This window comes from Dermacentor andersoni, chromosome 5, assembly GCF_023375885.2.
Source record: "Dermacentor andersoni chromosome 5, qqDerAnde1_hic_scaffold, whole genome shotgun sequence".
In the NCBI taxonomy this organism is placed as follows: Eukaryota; Metazoa; Arthropoda; class Arachnida; order Ixodida; family Ixodidae; genus Dermacentor; species Dermacentor andersoni.
The window spans coordinates 197,635,390-197,659,312 of NC_092818.1; the positions used below are offsets into that span (position 1 = coordinate 197,635,390).

At 48.0% G+C, this 23,923-nt stretch overlaps 2 protein-coding genes across 7 annotated transcripts in view; both read right to left on the reverse strand.

Annotated features, from left to right (window-relative positions):
* Nucleotides 1–1,349: 1,349 nt before the first annotated feature.
* LOC126532251 (uncharacterized) lies at nucleotides 1,350–4,383 on the reverse strand. The gene is made up of 2 exons (XM_050179912.2): nucleotides 3,545–4,383; nucleotides 1,350–1,923 (listed from the first exon to the last, which is right to left on the reverse strand). Exons 1-2 carry the CDS (start codon nucleotides 4,220–4,222, stop codon nucleotides 1,753–1,755), a joined length of 849 nt encoding a protein of 282 aa, XP_050035869.1. The 5' UTR covers nucleotides 4,223–4,383; the 3' UTR covers nucleotides 1,350–1,752.
* A 9,342-nt stretch (nucleotides 4,384–13,725) lies between these two features.
* The window catches only part of LOC126531823 (dipeptidyl peptidase 9-like), a 156,604-nt gene continuing 146,406 nt past the window's right edge, over nucleotides 13,726–23,923 (reverse strand). For all 6 annotated transcript variants that reach the window (XM_050179557.3, XM_050179559.3, XM_055071505.2 and 3 more), the window contains 3 exons: nucleotides 19,656–19,758; nucleotides 17,151–17,455; nucleotides 13,726–16,974 (listed from right to left, as the gene is read on the reverse strand). In XM_050179557.3, the coding sequence (XP_050035514.1) occupies nucleotides 16,882–16,974; nucleotides 17,151–17,455; nucleotides 19,656–19,758 (501 nt within the window). In that variant the 3' untranslated portion in view covers nucleotides 13,726–16,881. The remainder of the gene's footprint in view (nucleotides 16,975–17,150; nucleotides 17,456–19,655; nucleotides 19,759–23,923) is intronic.

Below are 23,923 nucleotides of genomic sequence, written 5' to 3' on the forward strand. Positions count from 1 at the left end.
TCCCTTATTTATAAAACATGGTATGCTGCGGGCAGACCAGTTATATTATTTCTAGCTATTGCAATTAATACACAAAAACAAACTCTACACAAAAGATGATATAATTCCTAGCTATTGTCTAACATTCCCAAAACGACGCACTCCCAAAATACGAACTGAATACGGACGAAAGAAAATGGAATATCGGGTAGCTGATGTATTAAATAAGGTCGAAGAAAAATTGAATTTCAGTACCACTATAAATATTTTCAAAAATAACATAAAAAACTTAATAATCATTTCGGAATTAAAATACCCTCAGCAATATTTGCTGTGGTTCTCTATCCACTTACTATTTGATGTTTTGGTGTGTGTAAATATACAAACGCGTGCAATATGTATGTGTCTATACAAATATCTTCGTATGTTGTATCAATATAGTTGCAAAACAAAAGAAAAACACACGTGAAATGTATGTTTAATGTATGTATGTACTTCATACAGTATGTAAGTAATATAGACATGCATAGACATTGATGCTGTTCCTATAAAAGTGTAAAATGGTTATGTTCTGTGTGTTTCTTCTGTGTTTTTTTTTCTTTTTTTGTGGTGAAAGCGTGACTTTCATCTTTGCCTAAAACCGCTTACCAAACTGTAAAGGGTCAGAGTCCTTTGTCAGGAATTTTAAGCCTTTAGCCTCTGCCCCTCTAGCAGGCTCTGTATTAGGTATGTTGAAAATAAAGGCGAAAAAGAAAGAACGGTGCGATATTGATACGGAACAACCGTCACAGTGTGGCTGCGCTGAGGAGGAAGAAGACGACGTGTGTACCCGTTTGATATAGCATCGCCATTTTGGCCTCCGTTAGCTCCCCTGTAAATAAATTGTAAATAGCATTGGGCATAAGCTACACGTATACCATTAATTTGGTGGAGGCGGACGTTCCCCGTACCCGTCATAGAGCTTCGCAGCGGTCTCAACGGCGACAGTGCAACTTCGGCTCCCGCTGGCAGCACTTCATCTACGCAAGCGTCTCCGCCTGCAGCCCCGACCTACGTCGCCTACACGTAACAATATCATGGGCGGGATTTTGCGACCCACTCGATGATTGTGATTGGCCGCGACAGAGTCATCAGATACCCTCGTCTAGTCTCCTGGGCAAGACGACGGTACAAAAAGCGGAGACCTTTGGTGCAGTGAGAGATGGGCTGACGTGTCCTGATGTGAACTCGGTCGTTTAATACGCTCCTACATGGAGTAGGCTTCCGTACCTAGAGCCAGTGTAAATAATGTAAATAAACCCTTTTTACTTCATTCCTCTTACTGGACGTACTCGTCAATGACATGGTGGATTCCTGGCCCACACGCCACCTCGTGCCGCAACAAAACATTTAATAGAAACAAATTTGAGCAGGCGTACAGTACGCATGTTCACACGTATATGTGCAACAAAGGCAAAATGTAATAGAGCAAAAAAAAAGCTAAGGGAAAAAATTAACGGAGGATATGCTACTCAAAGTAGCACATTGTTCTACACCTGGCTTCTGCTGCCCGACGGAAGAGCGTGGGCGGCGGCTTGCCAGACAAAAGCGTGCAAAACGAAATCGTCACGCATGCCGCGTAGCTGCAGAGGTCCCACGGCTAAGCGCGACGTCGCAGTGCGCTCAGTTCGTGCGGGCCCGACAGCAGCCGGCCGCCGATAGGGGTCGCACGCACTGCACGCCCCCGACCCACCGTCAGCGAGATCCGCGAGCCGAGGGCAGCAAGCGAGCCAGCTAGATCGCCTGCGCGCTGCTGTTCGCGCAGCCCTGCCCGACGCACACGGCGACGTCGGCGGGCGCGGCGCGAAGCTGTTTGAGGATTGCCACCACCAGGACGAAGACGATTATGGCCACTGCAGCGATGACCACGGGGCGCTTCGACTCGGGTCTCTCGTCTTCGTGCACCTGCGGCGTTATAAAGACTCAGTCTCGGTCAGTGCTTCAGAAATGAAATACGTAGCGGCTGAGCAAGGCTGCTGCACAGACACACGAACTGACACAAAATTGCTAATGTAGTAATCACTGATTCACCCTGTATTAGAGCATATTTCGAATGTCTAAAGTCCAGATAAGCAGTGCGACATTAAGAAAATTGAACCTGTACAAAGGAAAGAGGGGTTCGTTTTATTCGTCATCGCTAGGCTGTTCCCTCTCACCCGCCCTGTATTCCTTGTATTTGCCCCTTAACCAGACGGTACGTTGATATTTGAAACTATACACTTCGTTGTTCCCGCATCTCGTCTATCAGTGTTTTTTTCAACTAGAAGATACCAGTCACAAGCTCAAGCCTTTCTTTGGGCGCACTAACAACTCAAAACAGAGTTGGAATATTCCCACGAGTTGACGAATGTTCAAAGGAGACGCCCGGTTCTGTCCGTAAACTGTCACCGTGGGGCCTTTTAGAGTCATTTTAGCGATTTTGTGTACCGCTCCGTATAATGTCATGTTAAGCGCATAGCCGCATAATTATACAGCCCTGCGAGCTAGCAGGCGTTATAGAGATTATGTGATTATTTTTCTCTTTTGAACAGCTGCATACGCAAGCACCAGCACTAGATAGCACCTTTAACCCCTTGACTCGTACTACCGCATACGATTCTGTAGGACTGTCCTGGGTCTCATTAAACAATCGCGAACATCCGACCGTGTCGATGCTGATACTTGATAGAGATCAGAAACACTCACTACTGGATATCTCGGATAACGATTGCAAAAGACACACATACGTACTGAACAGCGTGCGAATTGCCTCTGCCCATACTTCCAACATTGTCCAATTTATGTATTTTCTTTCTTTTCTTTTCTTGTCGACAGCGTGCCAGAGAAAGTAGTTATTCAATTTCGCAAAGCTTGCCAAAAAAGTGAGAAGTTAAAACAGAGTAAAATTCTAATCTTTAGTTACTGTTAAAGCAGCATCATTAAAGTCCAGTTTACAACCCTGCAATTTATAACAGCCGAGCTTGAGCCTTTTTTGGGCCCTTTCTTTTTCTATCGCGATGCTACCAAATGCGCGCATCCTATGCAGTCGGTATGTTTGAGACCTTTACGTGAACGAATGGCACGACAGGGCATGCCATCGCAAGCCTCGTTACCCCAAACAAAGTGACGCATAAAACCTCGCTCACCCCACTGCAGCAGCGTCAGTGCCTGCCCTCATCTGCAAGACTGGCAGCGGAAAGTTTGGGACCATTTGTCTAGATAGGTTTCGAGAAAATCAACACACAGCTCACACAACTAGCCGTCAGTTGTGAAACCACATAGGGCGCGGACGCCAATTAACCCACCGAAGGTTGTGGATAGTGGAGATACTTGCATTCCCTACACCTCCAAAGTCTGCCCTGGACTGTGAGCTGGACTGAGAGCCCGGCCATGGACTGAGGGTGCGAATCTGGACATGCTAGTCTGAAAAGGGGATCACGGCATATCTTCAGACAACGGGATTTGCTCCTTAGTTAAACTGCACGCATCTACCCCTATGGCATCGAATTAGTGGTCTTGGAATGCACGTCCGAAAAATAATTGGTACCGGTGCGTTGCTGAAGCGCGCTGTCTGGTGAGCCTCCAGCCGAGCGGCGTCCTCGGCCTGCTGCTGATCCGGAGCTTCTTCCGGTTGCGGCTCCGTCGCGGTGGCCTGCGTTCCCGCCGGTTCTTCTTCGAGCTGCTTGGAAGCGCGCCTGGTCGACGGTTGTGTGGGGCTGCCAGGCGCTGCCGGCGCAGAGGTCAAAGTCTCATCCTGCTGTTGCGAGGGCGCAGGTGCCGGCGCTGCGTCAGCCGTGTCGCCGGCTAACGGAAGGATGAGGGACGCGGCGACCCGAGGTGGCGGCACGACCTGAATACTCGGTGTCATTTCAGGACGCGAGGAGACCTCTGGAACAGCAGCTTCGACCTCGGCGCGTGCGGTCGCGTTCTCGGAAGGCACCACCTTGCTGAACTCACGGGACGCGGAACGCCGACTGCGACGGGAGGTGCTCGAACGCCGCGAGAATTGAGACCTGTCATCGGTGCCACTCATCACGGTGTTCTGTTGAGAACCTGCGGCCGTGTCGCTACGTCGGATCGAACCCTTGTCGCTAGCCTGCGATGCCTCGTGGCTGTCGGTACGTCGGCGAGGACGTTCATCCCGCCTCGGTCCCGTCCGCTTCTGCGCCGGCTTGGTCTTTTCGGCCTTGGGCGTCGCCGGCAGGCCTTTCTCGGGAGCGTCCATCACCTCGAGCCTGAATGGACGATTTCTGCTGTTCCTCGGCAAAAATGGCACATACCCACCGTGGTGGCCGGGGTAATGGTGTTGACGCTCGTGGCGCACGAGTTGCCTGTTTGGTGGCTCGAAATCCACGACTGGGGATAAGCCACGAAGGCTTATGCGTATATATATATATATATATATATATATATATATATATATATATATATATATATATATGGGGAAAGCAGCTAGAATACTGAAATGTTGTAAATAAACAGAATATAATAACGCGATATTCGTATTCATTAACAAATTATCATGTTAAAGGGTTTATTTCTCTGAGCCCTTAATATGAATTATTGAGATCCGTTATGTTGTGTTGGAGATATGTTAAAGAAGTGCTATTATTGCACATTCTGAAGGTCCCCGCTGCTCGCTCGGCGCATGGACACAAGAAAGCGCCCCTTCTCGCGCGAATTTGCATTCTTGTGCTAGAATAGCAGAAATTCAATTACTTATTTAGCATTTCAGACAATTGTCTAGAATTCTATTCATATGTCGCAGCAAAGGCGTTCCTTGTATACCGTTGTGCCTCCAATAATTCAAATATCGCGTCATTTATATTCTAACGTTGCTCGAGATCTGCGTGTTATCCTAAAAAAATTTTGTATAAAAATTTGTTTCCGGGCTTGTTTGTACACTGCTATTGAAAAGTGGGTGTTGCAGCGCGAAACGTCCGGGCAAATAGGCATGCAAACGACACACACCGGCGTTGCATTTGTGACTTGAGGTTGTGGGGATGCGCGACTCTCACGCGTCCCCTGATATGTTGGTTTTCCCGCACGGCTCGCGTGGCCTGGCGCCCGCGGCGGTCGGAGTGGTTGAGGTGCAGTTCGAGATGGCGCGAGTGTTGCGCTACTAACGCCGCCGTCAGGCGGGGTTACTGGGGCGCCGAAAGACAAGGCGCTTGCTCTTTGGCGGCGGGACAGCGAGCAGTGCGGTGTGCCGTGCCGCGCGTGCGCCGATCCATGCTTCTGCAAGACCGTCTCGCGTGGCCGCCCTGGAACGCGCCACCGTTCACGTGACCGTACACGCGAACGACGAGGCGTTGGGATCCAGCTTGGGGCGAATATATTCGCTCCCTATCCGGTCGCGGTGAGTCGGACTTCTAGATTTGTCGCGCGCCCATCGGCATGTTTTGGAGATAGCAACTCGGCTAGCAGGCATTGATCTATGAAAGGTGCAATAAATGCCCTTGTGATTGTTTGCACTACTGTGTTGTTCCTTTGTCCCAAGAGAACGGGAGGAGAACCCCACATCTGGCTGCCCAATGTGGACCTCTTGGGGCATCGGACGATAGTTTTAAGTTTTGCTTCGTTCGAGACCTTTGTTTGAACCGAAGCGTAAGGCCTAGCGTGGATTTTGATCGCTAGCATCGGCGGCGTGCTTTCTTGAGCGAGGCGACGGTGGCTGTAGTGTGTTTGAACTTGTCAACATGCTAAGCCTTTTCGCAAGTGTGTTTTTTTAATTACATTCGTCAGTACGAGAGCCACGTGGTCTGCATCCTGGGAGAGCGACGCTTAGCGCCCGCGGAGCATTGGCAAGTTTGAAGCGAGTGAGTACGGAAGCCTCGTGGGTGGTACGAATTTCATATGTAAATAGCTTCTTCTATCTCTTTGACTCTGATGAAGTCGCGGCTCTGGGAGCCGGGTGGCCGCGGGCCACGGGTGCCACTACGGGCTGACTGGTATTGCGGCCTGGCACCGGGCGCTCCGACACCGTCTGGGACGGTGGGCGCCGTCAACTCGGATGCTGTGTGCACCGAGCGGAGTAAGACCACCTCACAGAGCTGACGTCTCCTCGCGGCTGCCTGTTTTGCGCTCATTTTGGGTGTTGTTTTTGGATGCCGGTTGTTGTCAGGGTAGCGACGCTTTAGGCCTAAGGCTTTACGAAGCTGCCTGTCGCACGTGGAGGGACACAACCTGGTGGACCGTGGCGTTGAGGCGTTGCAATTTGCTTCCCTCATTCTATTTAGCCTCGAACGAATTGAAATTACTCGTTCGACTGAAGGAAGCGAGCTTCGTTCACGTGAACTTAGCATCTGAGTAGCAGCCCGATCTTTTGCTAGCCGAGTTGAACATCGTACCACGTGGGCGATGCGCACGCAGAATTCCTCTCCCTTGCACTAATGTAGTGTTTGCCGAGTGTGTTGAGGGTACGCAGCGTCATTGAAGTCACCCCCGGTTTGCCGTCACCTGCACATCGTCTGCGCTGCTGCCCCGGACTACGATCGAGCCACCCCGGGCGATGGTGATGCTGTGGCCAGTTCGGCGCAGCGACTTCGGCGGCCTCCTGTATCCAGCTCACAACCCTCGGCGGCGGACAAAAGAGCCGGCGGTCACAGACAGCTACTGCGACTTTCGCCAGCAGGGCGCGTCGGCGCGAGCGACGCTTGCACGTTCCGACTACTGCGTCGCCGTTTCCGGAGTCCTGGCCTGGTATCGTGCCGTCGAGTCTGCAAAGCTGCTGCTGTGACCGGCGGACGCCAGCGGTGCACCCGGGGACAATGTCGGCTCGCATGCTATGGAAAGCGTGTGGACATTTCTTCGGCGCGACCCCTGTTGCATGTACCACCTTGTTCGCGAAGCACGCGTTGATGTTAGAGCGTGTGACATGTTTCGCCGGAATATGTAGTGATTTACAGTAGTGGGGATGCGCGACTCTCGCGCGTCCCCTGATATCTTGTTTCCCCCCCCCCCCATCTCTTGCAATCCCGATTCGCCGCGTGGCCTGCGTGACGCCCGCGGCGGTCGATGTGGTTGAAGCGCAGTGCGAGAGATGGCGCGAGTGTTGCACTGCTAACGCCGCCGACAGGCGGGGTTACTTGGGCGCCGAGAGACAAGGCGCTGGCTCTTTCCCGGCGGATTGGCGAACAGCGTGGACGTCCCGCGCGCGCCGACCGATGCTTCTGCGAGACCGTCTCGCGTGGCCTCCTTCGAACGCGCCACCGTTCGCGTGACCGTGAGTGAGTGAGTGAGTGAATAAACTTTATTGTAGGTCCGGCGAGGACGCGAACTCGTCGCGCCCCCGGCTAGTCCCACGTCGGGACCGGCAGGTCTAGCCCACCGGCCCGGTCGCGGGCACGCCGGACGGCCAGGATTTGCTTTTCTAGAGCGGGGCTACGCAAAAGCGAGTCCCACTCCTCCTTGATGAACTTGGGGTATGTCGACCCGCACTCCCAGAGCATGTGAGGTAGAGTTGAGGTCTGGCCGCAGGACGGGCAGGCGTCGTCGCGATACACGTCGGGGTAAGCTTCGTGGAGAGCGGACAAACACGGATATGTGCTGGTCTGTAGGAGCCTAAGCGAAACGGCTTGCGCCCTATTCAACTTGGGGTGAGGGGGTGGAAAGACCCTTCTGGACATATAGAAATATTTAATAATGTCGTTGTGAGTAGCGGGAGCGTCCCTGTGACCGTAGAGAGGAGGGTGCAATAAATGCCCTTGTGATTGTTTGCACTACTGTGTTGTCGTTCCTTTGTCCCAAGAGCACGGAGGAGCACCCCACAAGGTAAAGCGCAAGAGAGCACGTATGCCAACGTGCTCTCTTACGCTTTACGTCACGTCAAGCAGTACCAAGTCCACCAGTCTGTTCTGTTGTATCTATGTTTTCTCCAGTCTTACAGTGAAGCTGTTAGCCTCTAGATGGTCGGAAATTTTCATGGCGTGTTCTACTGCAATACACTAATTTAAGCCAGTAGTTTCAAAAGGCACATCCACTTGAAGCGAATTTTGAAGCTCGCACCAGTTTTCGGATAAGCGCAAACTTGCGGTAAATATTCACCGTTGTTACACTTAAATTTTTAACGAAATTCCCTTTATTTATATACATTAAAGCTTTATATTACTGAGCAACAATACAGTTCGGCCCAAATTTTGGGAACGCATATTTCGAAACGGGCGTCATCCTCGAAATTCAATCTCAGTGAATATTACTTTCGAAATCACCGGCTACAGTTCGTGCCGTAAATGTATTAATTTAAAGGTTAATTAGCTAAATATCGTTAATCTTAAAATATTCATTCTAATATGTCGTGCAGATAATGGCTGCCTCTGAAAGTAATTTAGTTCAAGAAGTAGAATTGCATTACATATGCCTCGGATCACATTTAAAAATTAAGTTAACGATAAAAAAAAAACAGCCACGCTCAACCCCAGTTGACATGCGCAGTGGTGGAACAGCCATTTCACCTTTCGGCGCAGGTTCTGGTGCAGGGTCCAGTGCACGTGTGCTTATCACATACCATGCAAATTTTAACTCATATAGTCGATTCGTTGAGGAGACGGGTTTGCGGGAGGCTTACCCAGCAAGCGGGGTCAGAAAAGGGACGCGACGCTCGACACCGCGGCGCACAGAGCGCTACGGCCCGGTTCGTCGATGCGGCGCAGAGAAGGCACCACAGACAGAGCGTCAACAAACGCGTTTATTAACCAAAGATGCAACACAGTGCGACAGTGACGGCTTGTGCGCAAAGGTTCACCGCAAGACCGATCAGTACTGTTACGAACGGCCTGCAGAGGTACCAACCTACAAAATTCTCCCAGCCCACCGCAGCTGCGGGGCTGGCGACCGCCGAGTCAACAGGCAGTTGGCGCCACCACGTCTGCTGCGACGACTCGCTTTGAAAGGACGGCAATACGCCAGTCCTCAGCACATCGGCGCCACCATGTCTGCGGCGACGACTCGTTTTGTAAGGACAATGCGCCGCGTCCCCAACGGAATGACGCCCAGATGTCGAGACGTAGTCGGCGGAGCAAGTATTGTTAGTGTGTACGCCGACACCGTCATGGTCTGTTTGGAGCAGGGGAGCTCCGGGAAGATGTTTGGCAATGCCGTCTCACGCAGCTTAGAGGTCGTCAGTCAATCGACAGACGCGGCGGCCATTGTCTGCGGCGTCGACTCTTGGATAAAGAGGCGCCTACTCAGGCCGGAACCGTGTCTGCGAGAACTTTCTCACCTTGGTGTGGTCAGTGCAACCTGTGCGGGTGTGAGGGCATAAACCCTCCCCCTCAAAGGCAGGTCGGCTACGATAACCTTGGACGCTCCGTTTGGTCGAACGGCCATTTTCCCTCACCTAGGTATCTAGGGAGGACAGAGTGTATTTAAGGAGCCGTTGGCGGCTCCTCAATGTGCATTTTTCTTTCAGTCATGTGAGACTGATGTGCTGCAACATTCTCATGTGGATACCGTAAATAAATCCCATATTCTTCGTTCTCGATGAGAACAAGTCTCTCCCTTCAACAACGTCCTCAGCGTGGATAAGTTGTACGACAGCATGGGCCATACTCCAACCATCACAGTACACGTGCCTGTACTGAACATGACATCACGCAATATATACTCATGCCATGCCATGCAGATTAGGGAGTTTTCGAATAGGAGTCGCAAAGGTTTTGCAGCCGCAAGAAACAAAAAATTGGCAGCAGCTTAGCTCGGCTATGCCAGGATATACGTGGCGAAAGCTAAGGCATAGCATGGTTAGCCTTGATTAATCTTGATTAATCTTGAAGTCCAGGTTAGTCCTGTTGTCTAGCTATGTTGCGGCGTTTAGCCAGTCATTCGGCGCACTGTTCGTCTGTTTGGGCAATTCGCTTCCTCTTCATCTCGTTCCGATGTCGATTCCAGGCCTCCTCCTGCTTATCAGAATTGTCGCCGTCCATACTGCCGCCTCAACTGTGGTTTGCGAGCTGAGGAGTCTTTCTTATAGCTTGTCGCAAAGCATCCCGTAATGCTGCATTTTTTTTTAAATTCTTCCGGCCTGCTCAGCAGTATTTTTGTTGTGGTTGTCCTCAGTATGCTTAATATTCTGGGGCGGCTCCATCACCTCGCACGTCACTAACTGTTGTTATGCAGTCGGAAGTGCAGCATTATAGATTCTGCTTTGCGCCCTGAAAAAATTGGTGGCAAGTATACCCCAGGTTTTGCAGGCGATGAGCGTTAGCTAGTCAACATTTAAGTTCTTTTTTTTTAGTTTTAATGCGAAAGCCTTTAGATCTCTGTTTCAAGGTCGCATTGTAAACTGGAAGTATCACGTGACCCAAGGAAGGCCAGAGGTGACCCAAAGCATGTCCACCCCTGTATAAGAGAATGATTACTCAAGTTACTTAATGAATAATTAGTGATTGACATAAGGTGGATTAGGAAGGATTAAGGTTGATTAGAGTGTATTAAAGAAGATTAAGGTGGATTAGAGTGCATTAAGAAGGATTACCGTATAAACGCGTGTAAGGGCCGCACTTTTTTTTACAAATTCGAGGGCCTATTTTCGGGGTGCGGCCCATACACGCGACATACGAAAAAAAAATTTTTTTTTTCAAGTAAAAACAGATCAATAAGTGAATGCGCGTTTATTTACAATAATCCTCATCAATCATCACTATTTACAATCAGTCATCATCACTCGCGGAGTCCTCAGACTCCGAGCTGGTGCTGCATTCTTCTGGCTCATCACCCCACAAGTCGTCGTCTTCAGTTCCGTCCAAATCGTTGGAAATCCCGGTCACTTTGAAGCTGCGGGATACAATGTCCGTAGACACCGAATTCCACGCGGTCAAAATCCAGCCCAGCACAGTCGCGAGCGGTGCCCTCTTGAGCCGCCCGGTCGGAGTCTCATCGTGATCGCCGTTTGCAATCCATTCCGAGTATTGCCTCCGGAACTCAACCTTAAAAGGCCGGTTAATGCTCACGTCCAGTGGTTGCAGCACGCCGGTGAGGCCGCCCGGAATAACGGCCATGTCTGTGCGGATACTGCCCAGTTGTTTTTTGACTCTATCCGTCAAATGACCGCGGAAGCTATCCAAGACGAGCAGCGATCGTTTGGCCAACATCGCGCCTGGGCGATTCTGCCAAACGCTCTTGATCCAATCGAGGACGAGCTCATCATCCATCCAGCCCTTTTCTTGGGCTCGAACTACAATTCCCTTGGGGAAAGCCTCATTCGGAATCCTCTTCCTTTTCAAAATCACATACGGGGGCAGCTTCCGCCCGTCTGCAGTGACGCACAGCATAACTGTGCACCGTTGGCGCTCCGCGCCAGTTGTCCGCACAGAAACGCTCTTCTTTCCTTTAAGCTCAACTGTGCAGTTCTCAGGACAGTCGAACCACACGGGGGTCTGGTCGGCGTTTGCTATTTCCGACAACATGTAGTTGTGCTCATGGCGCATCCCGATCACGTACCTTTGAAAGTTCAGCACCTTGTCGGTGTAGTCGGGGGGCAGCCTCTGGCACAGCGTGGTCCTTCGCCGAAAGGATAGGCCCTTCCTCTTTAAAAATCTCCGCAACCAGCCGACGCTACCTTTGAACTCCTCGCGGGGTATGCTTCTCGCACGCGCCAAAGCTTGCGTCTTCACGCGCAGCATGTCCGTCGTCAGAGCATATCCATTGTTCCGCACTTCCATTGCGTAGCGGAACAGCTCTTCTTCGAGCTCAGGATATTTGCATGGCTTGCCTCGAAAAGCACGCCTTTTGGAGCTGGTGGTCTTCAACGCATCCTTCTGGTTGCACCACCTTCGGACGCACTTCTCGTCCACGTCAAATTTTCTACCCGCCGCACGCTTGCCATGGTCGAGGGCAAACTCCACTACCTTCAATTTAAAGCCTGCCGTGTAGCTATTGATATGTTTGCCCATCGTGCTAGAATGGCAACGCTCGATGGCAATTCGTGAAAAATAAAGCAGAGCACACACGAGAGCCGCAACAACAGCGTGCGCCCACGCCAACAACGCTGCTACAACTCGCGTGCCTTCGACAGTCGCAAAACAAAGCCGGGGTGGCCAGCATGGTGGCCAGGGCTGATGATACCGATGACGATATGGATTGCGGAAGCTCGCGGCAGAAAGAAAATATGATGATGATGATGACCCGCGACATCGGCGCCATCCGTGGGCGGCATCTGGAAGCTTCCGTGCGCGCGCATTTTGAAGGCTAATCACACGTGGGTCGTGGAAAGTTCGGGGTGCGGCCCTTACACGGATATTTTTTTTTTTAAATATTTGCTTCGGGAAGTTGGGGGTGCGGCCCATACACGGGTGCGGCCCTTACACGCGTTCATACGGTAATATGCATGAATAAAGTAAGACTTTGGCAGCAGCAGTAGCGACTCTGGCACATTGGCTTACATTCCCCTGTTCTACGCAGATTCTTGTGTAGAACAGGGGAATGTCTTGCGGCCCTTGTGTCTCCGGCGGTAGTCTTTGTGGCGCTACCTACCCTTTTCGTCGTTGGTGCTGCATCGTTCCCGTGTTACCTACACGTGCGGATTCCTCAGCCTGGCTGCTATTTACAGCCGATAGCGTCGACGATTTCTGCCACCTGGTGGCACTGTCTTCCCGATTCCTCGCTATAAAAGCCGCCGACTCTCTCAACTAGCGTGTGTTATGAAGACTGATTCCTTAGAAGCCGCTGATTCCGAATTTGATTGTGCATTTTATGGCTCATAGACCTAACATGGCTTGGCTGGTGAAGGACGTAAAGTTGGTTACTCAAAACTAAGGGCAACTAATTGTTTGCTGCTTACACAATAACCTCTAAACTGCAATTAAACGCAAATACACAAAAGTCAAGATCACTATTTGTATCATAAAATACAAAAAGCTATTATTTCTAATAGCTTTTCTTTGATGCCGCAGTGGCACTGTCATCGCAAGACAGTATATCCGCAAATGCAAAGCCCTATTCTAAAGCTCTTCACTCCTGCATGCCCCAACGCTAACACCCACAAAGCTCTTTGGGGCTCCAAACTATTGGGGCCCCTATTCTAAAACTCTCCATTCTTATGCAACGCCTTATTAGGGTGTTAGCCTGTGCTTCTTTTTTTTTTTTTCCCAAAAGACAACGAAAACAGGTTTTTTTTTTCCGGGTCTTGTTCGTCCCACACCCTAAAATGCACTCGCCCATAAGTGTATGAAAGGTGCAATAAATGCCCTCGTGATTGTTTGCATAACTGTGTTGTTGTTCGTTTGTCCCAAGAGCACGAGTGAGACTCCTACATCTCGCACATACCAATAGATTTTGCATACAATCACAGCAATGTGTAGGTTCGCGAGTTCACGTTTGTACAAACATGCAGGCAAGAAGATTCGTGTCCTCTTCCTTTCTTTTACCAAGCCCCTCGTCTCCTGTTGGAGATGCGTGTTACCTTTTGCACCCCTGTACATTGGTGGATCCAGAGAGGGCGAGCGCAACCCTGAGAATGCGGGCACTTGAGCACTGGCAGTACTACGCGTGGAGCAAGCCCTCCCCCCCTCTGAGGCTGCCCTGGATCTGCCCTTGCCCCTGTGCCACACTGCACCCCATTTCTCACACAGACATCCTGTAACTGCATGGTGGGATCATCTTCAGCACATGATGCAAGCACCACATGCTGAATTACAAGGCATTTGATCCTGTGCATGAATTTGCAGCAATGTGCTTGTGCAGGCGGCAATAGGTGGGCTGATTTCCCATGTAGACAGCTAACGCAAAAGGTTGTTATGTCACCATTATTTTTTAATGATTACCAGCGTGAAACAGTAAGGGACAAGACTTATGTGCGGATCTTCTTTGAAAAATGCAGTGCCAACTTGCCAACTTTCAGAGTTATTTTGATATATGCATCAACTGCTCACAGCATGGCTGAGGAAAAATTTTCGTCCTCACAATGCTTATTCAAGATATTCTCTGCAAACATCCATCGAATAACAACCAACCAGCTATGCTCGCTGTGTTTCAGGTTGAGGTGTTATCCTCGTCTCAGTAACTGACGGCAAAGTAAGAAAACACAGGCATGTCCCAATTCTTACAAAATAATCATTCACACCTCGAAAAATATGCACCACACCACCTGGCAATATATGCACTGTTTTTCTCTAATGTTCATGTTTCATTTAATAACCAGAACTTACTTTCTGGATAGCCCTCATATTTATCTTATAACGCCGCTTACTGTTGTAAATGTATGCAGCAAAAAGAATGGAATGGGTAAAGCAGGCTTTTCCCCACATGAACCCTTACTGAGAAGCCAACTTTACCAACTGCTTATTTTTACAATTTTTTCTTGCTTACTACGCACATATGCATGCACTAAAGGATAGTTGGCACCTCCATTTCAAGCACAGCTACATGAATTTGAAACACGCAACTCAGTGTCACAACAAGTCTGTATGTCCCCTTGTTCATCACTTTATTCAATTTTCGTGTTACCTTATGTCATTCATAACACAATTTACTAAACCAGGCTCAAAGTAGAGTTCCACTCATAACTTTGGAGCCAGTCAAGCAGAAGAATGCTGTATATTAAAGTTGTTACACATGCGCAACTCTCCACGGTAGCCATGTTGCGACCCAAACTGAAGTGATGCCATAGGTCATCAGTGAATGCACTACAGTGGGCAGAAAGATCCCACCTGCGGAGAGGCTAAGAGCGTTCCCTATGTCACATGGCACTACAAAAGTGTTCAATACAGCATGGTTTTTCAAAGCAGATTCCTGACAACCCTAGGATTCAACAAATGGCTTTCTTGGGCTACAAGAGTACTCAAATCAATGCACACAACAATCCCAACCGACACTCCTTTAGCTCTGCAACACAATGACAGTAAGCACTCATCTCTCCTACTTTCTGTTAAGCTTAGCTTGTGCGAGTTTTTTAGTAGTTTCTTTTTTTTTTCATCTTTAACACAATGTATTTATTTGATTATGTGCAGATATTTTGTTATGCCCATTAAGCACGCATGTCTAGGGAGTAATGACAACGAGGCATCTGGAAGCTTATAGGGTTCCTCAGAAAAAACACCAATCAGTTAATGCCCTGGCAGCATCTGTCATCATGCTAATGTGACATGTCTGATTTTCAAATCAACTTTCTTTTAAAAACGGGCGGCAAGAAGTTCATTTACCAATGGGGTCGCCTCTAGAAAAGCCAAGTTCATTAGTCTCAACCCTTTGAAAAGTTTAAAGATATGATGGGGGGAGGATGTCTAGTTCAAGTGGGAAATCAAGTTTTAACAGCAATTCTTTTTTTTTTATTTCATAGAACGTAGCAATTGGTTTGTTGAGTCGGGAAAATATAAGCAAGGTATCAATTTTCACACTTAATTAATCAGCAGGCAGAAGCCAGCAGCACAAGTACTGACGTGAATTCAAATAATTTGTGGCACATGATGCAGAACTTGACCATTTCTCCCTTCAGACAGTTACTGCCTCTTTCTTTTTTTTCTCCTTATTCACTACAAAAATTGTATACAGTAGCTGGACTCATCCACTACACCGGTTCACTGGAATGACACAGCGTTCATATTTCCACATCCTTTGCCACAAGGAATCCTTCTAGTTCAACCTTCAAGAAGGTACCTACAGTACCTTCTTGAAGTGATGCCAGCGTATAAGTGATGCTTATAGCTGCCCTGTCCATAAATGTTCTATAATAATTACATTCATGATACCACTGAAAACTAATTCACCATGCCATATGAAATGTTACCCTTCTGCCATATCTGTACTAGCATCTTGGCAACTTCTGCACAAACATATTAAAGCAAACCTTTGCATAAATAAAATGTATTAGGCATTCATCTTGCTTCTGTCACCCAGCTCTTGAAGAGCCCGTGGCACAGTTATCTCTGCATTCCTATGCAGGCAATATGACCGAGGAGAAGAGCTGTTGTTTCATTCATTGGGGTGTCAAGTGACACATGAAGGCCCACACTAGCACACTCATCAACACATTCCATGTCTTTTTTTCTACCAACTCTGTTTCCACACACTGCAATGAATGCATAGGACACCTACCTACCTGGTCAAATAAAATAAAAGGTTGCCGTAGATCCAGCAAAACAGTTGGGACACACACAACAATGACAACAGAGCACATACATGCCCATTACTGCCTCACTCCTGCCATATCGTCTGCCAAAACCTGCCCACAGGAGCAGACCTTCCCTTGTGGAGATGTTTGATCACTTATATGCACTATCATCATGGTAAGTCACACCTAGCAGGTCACTGCTATCACCAGGCACAGAAGGGGAACCACACAGAAGAGTTCACTTGCTGACAAGAATGCACACCATTAGTGACTGCATCCAGCAATGAATGCTGATTGGCATATGAAACACTTATTGGGCCAACCAAAGCTGTTTCCCTCATGACACTGCAGCTTCAATGGCATGGCAGATGATTGACTGCTGCCAAAGCACTGGCCTCTTGTAACTCATGCAATTGAGCCACGGTGGCCAGCCTAGGCTGCATCACTACAGGGCCCGTGTCAGCCATAAACAGCACCAAGGCTGCTACTCGTGTTGCTGGCGCGAGCGAAAGCCACCATGTAGCACAAGACATCGTTCTGGGCTGCCAAAGCAGCAATGATAGCTGAACCTGATGTTTAGCCACTCGGCTGCAGCTCACTTTCATCAGGCCAGTGGGCACCGCCTGCACTGCCTTGTAGCATGGAGGACTGTTGCAGAGCCAACAGGCAGCAGTGCCATATGGCAGCCATGAATGAGCAACTTCCGTTGCCATCCCCAACCAGAAGAGTAGGGCAAGGAACTACCACGGCACAGTAAAGCGATGGCTCAGGATCAGGCGCCCTGGTCTGCGCACCACTTTGGAAACATGGATCTGCAACCACGTCATCTTGTAGCAGAGTCAGAGGTTGTCCTGCAGGAAGCTCAGTAGCGTCGTCTCATAGTGCTCGCTTGTGTCCAAGTGCCGCAAACTGTGTCGTTCAGCTGGGTAAACCTGTAACCCAGGGAATGCAAGTTCAGAAATGGGAAGTAGTAGAAAAACTCAGATGGTAGAACTGAAAGGCATGAATTGAATTACCGTAAAAACCAAAAGTTCATGTTTTTTTTTCTCGAGGCTGTGTGGTGCAGCGTGAAGCAGAACAAGGGACACAGAAAAACGAGAATGCTAACCTGAAGCTGGTAGGGCTTCCCAGCCTTGACAAGTGCAGCCACTAGCTGGCTGGTGTGTGTGAAGTGTACATTCTCATCCATCAGGCCGTGCACGATGAGCAGCCGGTTCTGCTCACTGGGCAGCTGCGAGATGTAGGAGAGCACAGAGCCCCTCCTGTAGCCCTGTGGGTTGTCCTGGGGGGCACCCATGTAGCGCTCTGTGTAGCCCGTATCATAGAGCCCCCATGAGGTGACCGGCGCCCCAGCCACAGCTACCTTGAAGATGTCTGGCCGCTGTGCCAGCCCCATCAACGACAGGTAGCCGCCTGCGCAGCCAATGGTTCGAGTAATTTGCACCGTGTTATATGGCATGGCACTGTGAGCACACAGCTGTCATTCAAATGAATCTAATGCACATCGTTTTACTCAATTAACAGGGAGAGAATAGCGAAAGCCTGAGCCTGGGCAAAGGGACTTGTCCTCGACTGCCCAAGCACGAGACCCCTTGCAATGACTCTTGGCTAAGCTTTGCTTGCCTGGTTCACTTACCGTTAATTAAATCTCCGCCATTCTGCTTGATTGCCATGTTTTTTGTTCTGTTTTTTAAGCTTCAGTTAAATATTTCCGAGCCTTTCATGTGGACCATGCTACACCTGAAATTGTACTACGAATATACAGTTGAACATCAAAAAACAAACAAGAATATAAAAAATTTTCAAATACACAGAAGTCAGCCTAAAGTTTCGTTGGCCATGCTTTCATTCAATGAAGCATTCTCCTGCTATAATAAATTCGAAATGCAGGATCTAACATAATATCGGTTATAGTCAGGCAAATTTTTGTTTGCACAGGACTCAAAATATACATTACATTCTGGTAACAAAAATGACACAGTCGCTGACCTATGTCTCAGATGCATGTTCTTTCAGGCTTCCCTTTGGCAGAGCCACTTGCCCCAAACCAATGCACAATGGCAATGAGTGAAAATTTGGACGCCACATAGTGTTTCAGACATCAACCACGTGCACGATGCCGCAAGATTGGTGGTTATGATCAAAGTTCCTGCTGTGCCAACTAGGCACAAAACCACACCTTTGATTGCCAACTCCTGATGAAACAGCACTTGTTAGGCTGAGCAGTCTAAGCAGTGCAGCCAGCTGAGTGGCTAGCGGCAAGCCATAGTAGGAAACTTACCATCAATACGTTCACACTCGTAGACTTTATCCTCGATCGAGCCCGAGATCAGATGTACTGGCTAGACTGACTGCTGTAGTACCAAAGTACGGATCCATGTGAGGTGTACTCTGTGTTCAAAAAGTCTGCCGGCTGCAGTGTTTTGGATTGGTTAGACTGCAGTTGGCAAGCCAACATGCAAATATATCAGCGTCAATCCGGCACCAAACTCAGCCTAACAGCTAACAGTGTGGCGGTGGCAAAAATTTGCCACTGGTTGATGTAATAAGGGGCTGCAAGCCATCGCGGAAAGCTTGCTAAACAGTCAACAACCGATTTTCCGGACGCTCGATTTTTCGGACATGACCAATTTCCCGAACTCCATGGAGTCAATGTATAAGAACGTCTGAAATTTCGCACGCAAAAAAACGGTCGCCGTCCGATTTTCCGGACATCTTGCTATTTTGCTATTTTTCGGACCCCAGGTCCGAAATGGCATTAATCGAAGCCACCACCGCCACCATCTTGATTATCTCGCCGCCTCGAACCGGCGCTCTCGCACGCAGATCCGCTGGTAGCCACCACTATGGCAATGCTAGGCCTAGCTGCTTCAACGTCCGCTACGAAGCTTCTTGCTGTTCGGTGCCCCGTTTTTCAATGAAACATTGCGCCGCTGTTAGGGATGGCGCTAGCTTTGCCTTTGTAATCCTCGCTAGTGCCTTCGAAACTAGGAACGCACTGCGAGTTGCAATGGTGGTTCCCGAAAATCAGCTTCGCCTCAATACAGCAGTGTTACGCGGCAAAGCAAACGCAATGTATTGCGGTAGGAGTGGGAAGGGGCAATTGACACAGGACACGGTACGTTTTCCTTAATTATACACGCGTGCACTCGGCGTCTCCTATCACCGTACGAACACCGATACGCCTAATATGTGTACTGGCAGGTCTTTAGAGCTATTTCAGACGTGCCTGTGGCGATTAGAGCCCTTGAGGTCATAAATGGCATGTATTCATTTTTTAGGACTACCCGACTTTTCGGACGTTTTCGCGGCCTGTACGGAGTCCGAAAAATCGGACGCTCACAGTAGTCAGTACTGATAGTATGTTCGCACGGGTGAGACATTGGCGATCGGTCCCAAGTTCCCACGTAGGGGTTAAAATGGTGGCTGTTTAAATACATCTTATTTTGTTGTAGCGCAAGCTGAACGACAAGGACAACAGACAGGCACATCTGACATACATATGACATACAACGAACATAGATTGAGAATATTGTCTTGGCTAAACACTGATATAACTAGTGTAGCAATGGTATCCAAACACTGACAGGGTTCAAGTGAGAAAAGTACCCACCATAGGACCAACCATGGATTGCCACCCTGGACAGGTCAATGTAGTCCTTCTCCTGGGCCAGCCACTGCAGTACCTCCACATGATCCGCTATTTCAACTGTGCCCTGTGCAAAGCAAGATATATCCTTTTTTCTATCAGAAACAGGAATGACAACTTTGATCATTATATACTAAACTATTCCTAATGAAGTGGAAAAATTTTCAAAACACTTGCCTGGTAGCTATAACAAACGAGGAGATTCGATCATCTGTGAGCAAACATTATCAAGCAAAGCATTTAGTATTGCACTGACAAACAGAAGTTCCCCTGTTGAAACATTTGCTTTGGACTGAGGCTTCCATTTCTTGCCCACTGTTGATCAGTCGCCATCTTCTTGTGATCCAGTTGTCTTCTTAAAGGCCCCTCACCCAGCGTGGCCATCTTGAGCTGAAAACCGCACTGCATACAATGTGCACTAATGATTGCGTCTGCTAGGTATTACATCCCTACATGCCACAGAAAGAGCCTAAATTTCAAACCAAATGTCGTTTGCCCCTCTCCTGGTGGGCGCCATGCTCTCCAGCTGGAGAGTCAACGTACATCGTGCAAGTGCACCTACGTACATGGCAGTGCTATGACGTCACTCATAGTGACATGTGACTTCGAGAATCATTCAAGGCAACATCAGTTATTTGTTTAATCTGTTGCTTCAATAGGCATATTAAAGTTTAGAGAGATAATAAAACATACGAACTCAATGTCTGCATGTTTTGCTTTACTTCGTAGCATAGCAAGAGAGATTTACTTTCGTTTTGCCTGCTTGGTCCCACGTCGTGCAGTTGCACATACAGAGAATGAGACTGTCATTTGCTACCATGTTCCAGCACCACAATCATGCTCTTCCATTCTCTCACACCTGCCTCAATGCTTGTGATTGTGGCAGTGATCAGGTGTTGTCATGCAGAGCGCGCAAAATCATTTGCAGTGCGAAATGAAACAAGCGCAACCGCTCGTGTGTGAGACCGTCACCGAAAGTGCACCACTCAGCCAAAACAAGAAAGAGAGAGAGATGGAAAAAAGAAGGCGAGGCCTGTGTCGTATTTGTCACACGATCCTTTGGCTCTGGTATAGGAGGATGCAGAGAAGGAATTTTGCTTGCGGAGGCTAGAGGAGGAAAGTGGAGCGATTGTCTATGTTGGAAGTACTGAAAACATGTGTTCATGCCACTTCAAATATTTCCACCTCTGCTATTAATGAACAAATTTGAAAATTTGTTGCGGTAGAACGCTCCTTTGAGGGCACATAACAACTTCCAGCATATAACTAAAATTTGCTAAGTGACCAAGTGAGGGGCCCTTAAGTTTGGTACCATTGTGTAATATATACGATACAGCTGGCCAGCTCTTGGAAACCAAACCAGTGTGATCACGCACACTTCAGTAATCTCCATGCAGTGATAACAAAAAAAAATTATGATCTTGATAAATGCGCATATGGCAAGATGTGCATTTGAGTCAAGATAAATAAGCTTAAAAATATCGAGAAACACGCCCCATAAACTTTTTATAAAACATACTTTTACAAAGAGACATAGTTCAGAGAGAAAACCTTTATACAGTCGACTTCTGGTAATTCGACCCTGATGGAACAAGCGAAATTGATTGAATTATCTGGTGGGTTGAATTAAACAAGATGCAGTAAAAACTTCTTTAACACAACACCTTTGGCAGTCCTTTGGCAGTATTTGCACGAGCCTAATGCACACCCGAATCAAATGCATGCCCATTTTATATGTGTCCAAAGCAAAAAATGACATTAAAGCTCCTAAACAACGTAGAAACATAACGCCCACCCAACCTTTTAACAAGACGGGCAAAGGTATATGTGTTGCACAATAACAGCTGGTTTCGTAAAGTCAGCTTCGCCGCACCGCAATTGCGTTATGCTGTAAAGCATACAAACGCCTCGAAGACTGTTTTGGTTTGGCATCCGATTGCACCATGCATGCAATTTTTGACCCAATTTTCATTTAAAAAAAAGCGAGCATTAGAATCTGATCGATACTATAATCAGACATTGTGAGCTACAGTTATTGCTTAAAAATCTTTCTAGTGCAGGCCAAAAATAGGCGTTTTCGGTCGGAGATGACATGTGTTCGACGCATTCACTGCACCCTTAAGCTATGCCAAGACAGACGCCACCACTAAAGGGGTCACCATAAGGGTCAGGCATGTGCAAGCTGACTGGTAGAGTGTGAATTAAGGATCGAAATAACAAAGTTTGAGCCCACAGAAACGCACGGGCGCAAGGTGTATCTTCAATCAGGACTGAATTAATCGAAAAATCAAATTATTGCAATTCTAGTGTACAAAAAAAAAAAAAAAAATACTAGCCTCCTGCTATTGCAATGCTCTTAGACTTCACTACAGTGCTGTGATGTAATTAAGTGCCTTTGCTAACACAAATGGCACATCAGTTGGTATGATAGTGAAGAAGCCCCGAAGCTCAGCCCGAACGTTGTTACATTTTGAAATGTGAAGCTGCCATAAAAGCCTGCACAGGACACAAACCCCAACGCAACATGACAGGCAATTTAGGCACTGCAAAAAGAAAAATAGTCACTCATAATCTGACCAAAACATGGTTTAATGCGTAAAAGCTTTCATACCAGAAAGTAATCCAGGAAGCATATCTGAGGTGAATATTGTTTGTGAGATGCGAGCATGCATGCGACAACAGTAGCAAGGCAATGACAAAATAGTGTAATGACTGATTTTATGTACTCTGGAGAAAAAACAACACAACCTATTCTCTTACACCATAAGTTGATCCTGCAGAAGGTGCAATGTCGAATTACACCTCAAAGTGCCAGTTGCCATGAGAAAACAATGGGGGAAATTGGCAAGTTCTCACTTTAAATGAATTGTTGCTGTACAACATGACACACATAAAGAAGAATATAAAAGCATTAGTTTGCACAAAAGAACCAGTGGCATGATCTGAAATGCAAACACAGTGCTTGCATACCAGCATTATCCATGAGTGATAAGGCTGTTATTCTCTTATGACACATGCATCTGTTGCCTAATGGGTAATGCACTAGCTGCTGCACTGGGGGACCATGGTTTAAATGCTACGATCACACATGCAACTTCGTTTATTGAAAAGGCTCCAATTGAGCCCAGCCAGATACTCGCCTACCTATTGACAAATCCCAAAGCACCTGGTAAGAAGCAAAGAATGCTTCACATTCGCATTATCCGGCATAGAACACACAACACTAAACTAGATGCACTATTTGATGTATACAAGCAGAGATAACTTATTGTTGCAAATAAAAAAGGTGCGGCAGCATTAGCAGCAGCCATAGGCGCTGCTCGCAACATTGTTGCCAGATGACGAACGAGTCAGATGCCCGGGTCCAATCCTCGTCATCGCTTGCTACATTTCAAGTGGTGCTGAAACCTACTCTGACGTCTGGCCCTCGAGTTCTGGCAATGGAACAACACTGTACGAAGCACAGCTTCATTTGGAGGACCACCACCAAGGCCATTTCTACAATCAACGCAGACGCTGACGACGCCCTCCTTGTGCGGGTGCTGCACCAGCACCTCGAGCTCATTTTAGCGAAGCAGGTGCAGCTCATTGATTTCGACTGCGCAATACAAGTTACGTTCACACATGAAGACCTGGAAGCAGACCTGACCACAGCTTTAGAGTACAAACAAAAGGTCAGCTTTACCAAGAAAAGCGTGTGCCTCGCCACCGAGCTGCGTCCACCAAACATTGCTGTCTCCATCGACTGCACCTCAAGTTCTACAGCACCACTTGCCTCGCCACCGTACCCAGCTGCCCCTTTTGTTTCGATATATTTGAGTGTGAAAAGGCGTCCAAGTATTACCGCTTTGATTGCAGCTCTAGATAAGGAGGAGGCATTCTGATAGCTGTTTCCAATCTAATTGTCTCTTATCATGTTCCCATTGAGTCACCTTTTGAAATTGTTTGCGCATGCATGCGCATTAACCACTGTGATACAATTTTTTGCGTTCGCTATCGGTCACCTAACGCTGGACATAATTTTTCTTCTGATTTACATGCTGCTTCGAATGCTATTATTGTTCGTTTCCCTCACGCACCCATTTTTATTTTAGGTGACTTTAATTTTCCTAACATTGATTGGTCCGGTCCTTTTCCTGTTCTAAAAGAGTCCTCAAGTGAAAGTGCCGCCTTCGTGAAGTTATGCTGTGATTTCAACTTCCCTCAATTAGTCGCTAATCCAACAGGAACTA

Bases quoted from the DNA above. Each gene is read 5' to 3' on its own strand.
- LOC126532251 (XM_050179912.2), bottom strand. From the start codon at position 4,222: ATGGACGCTCCCGAGAAAGGCCTGCCGGCGACGCCCAAGGCCGAAAAG. The intron at 1,924-3,544 runs GTACCAATTATT...ATAACGCCGCAG, and splicing joins CGCGCTTCAGCAACGCACCG to GTGCACGAAGACGAGAGACC.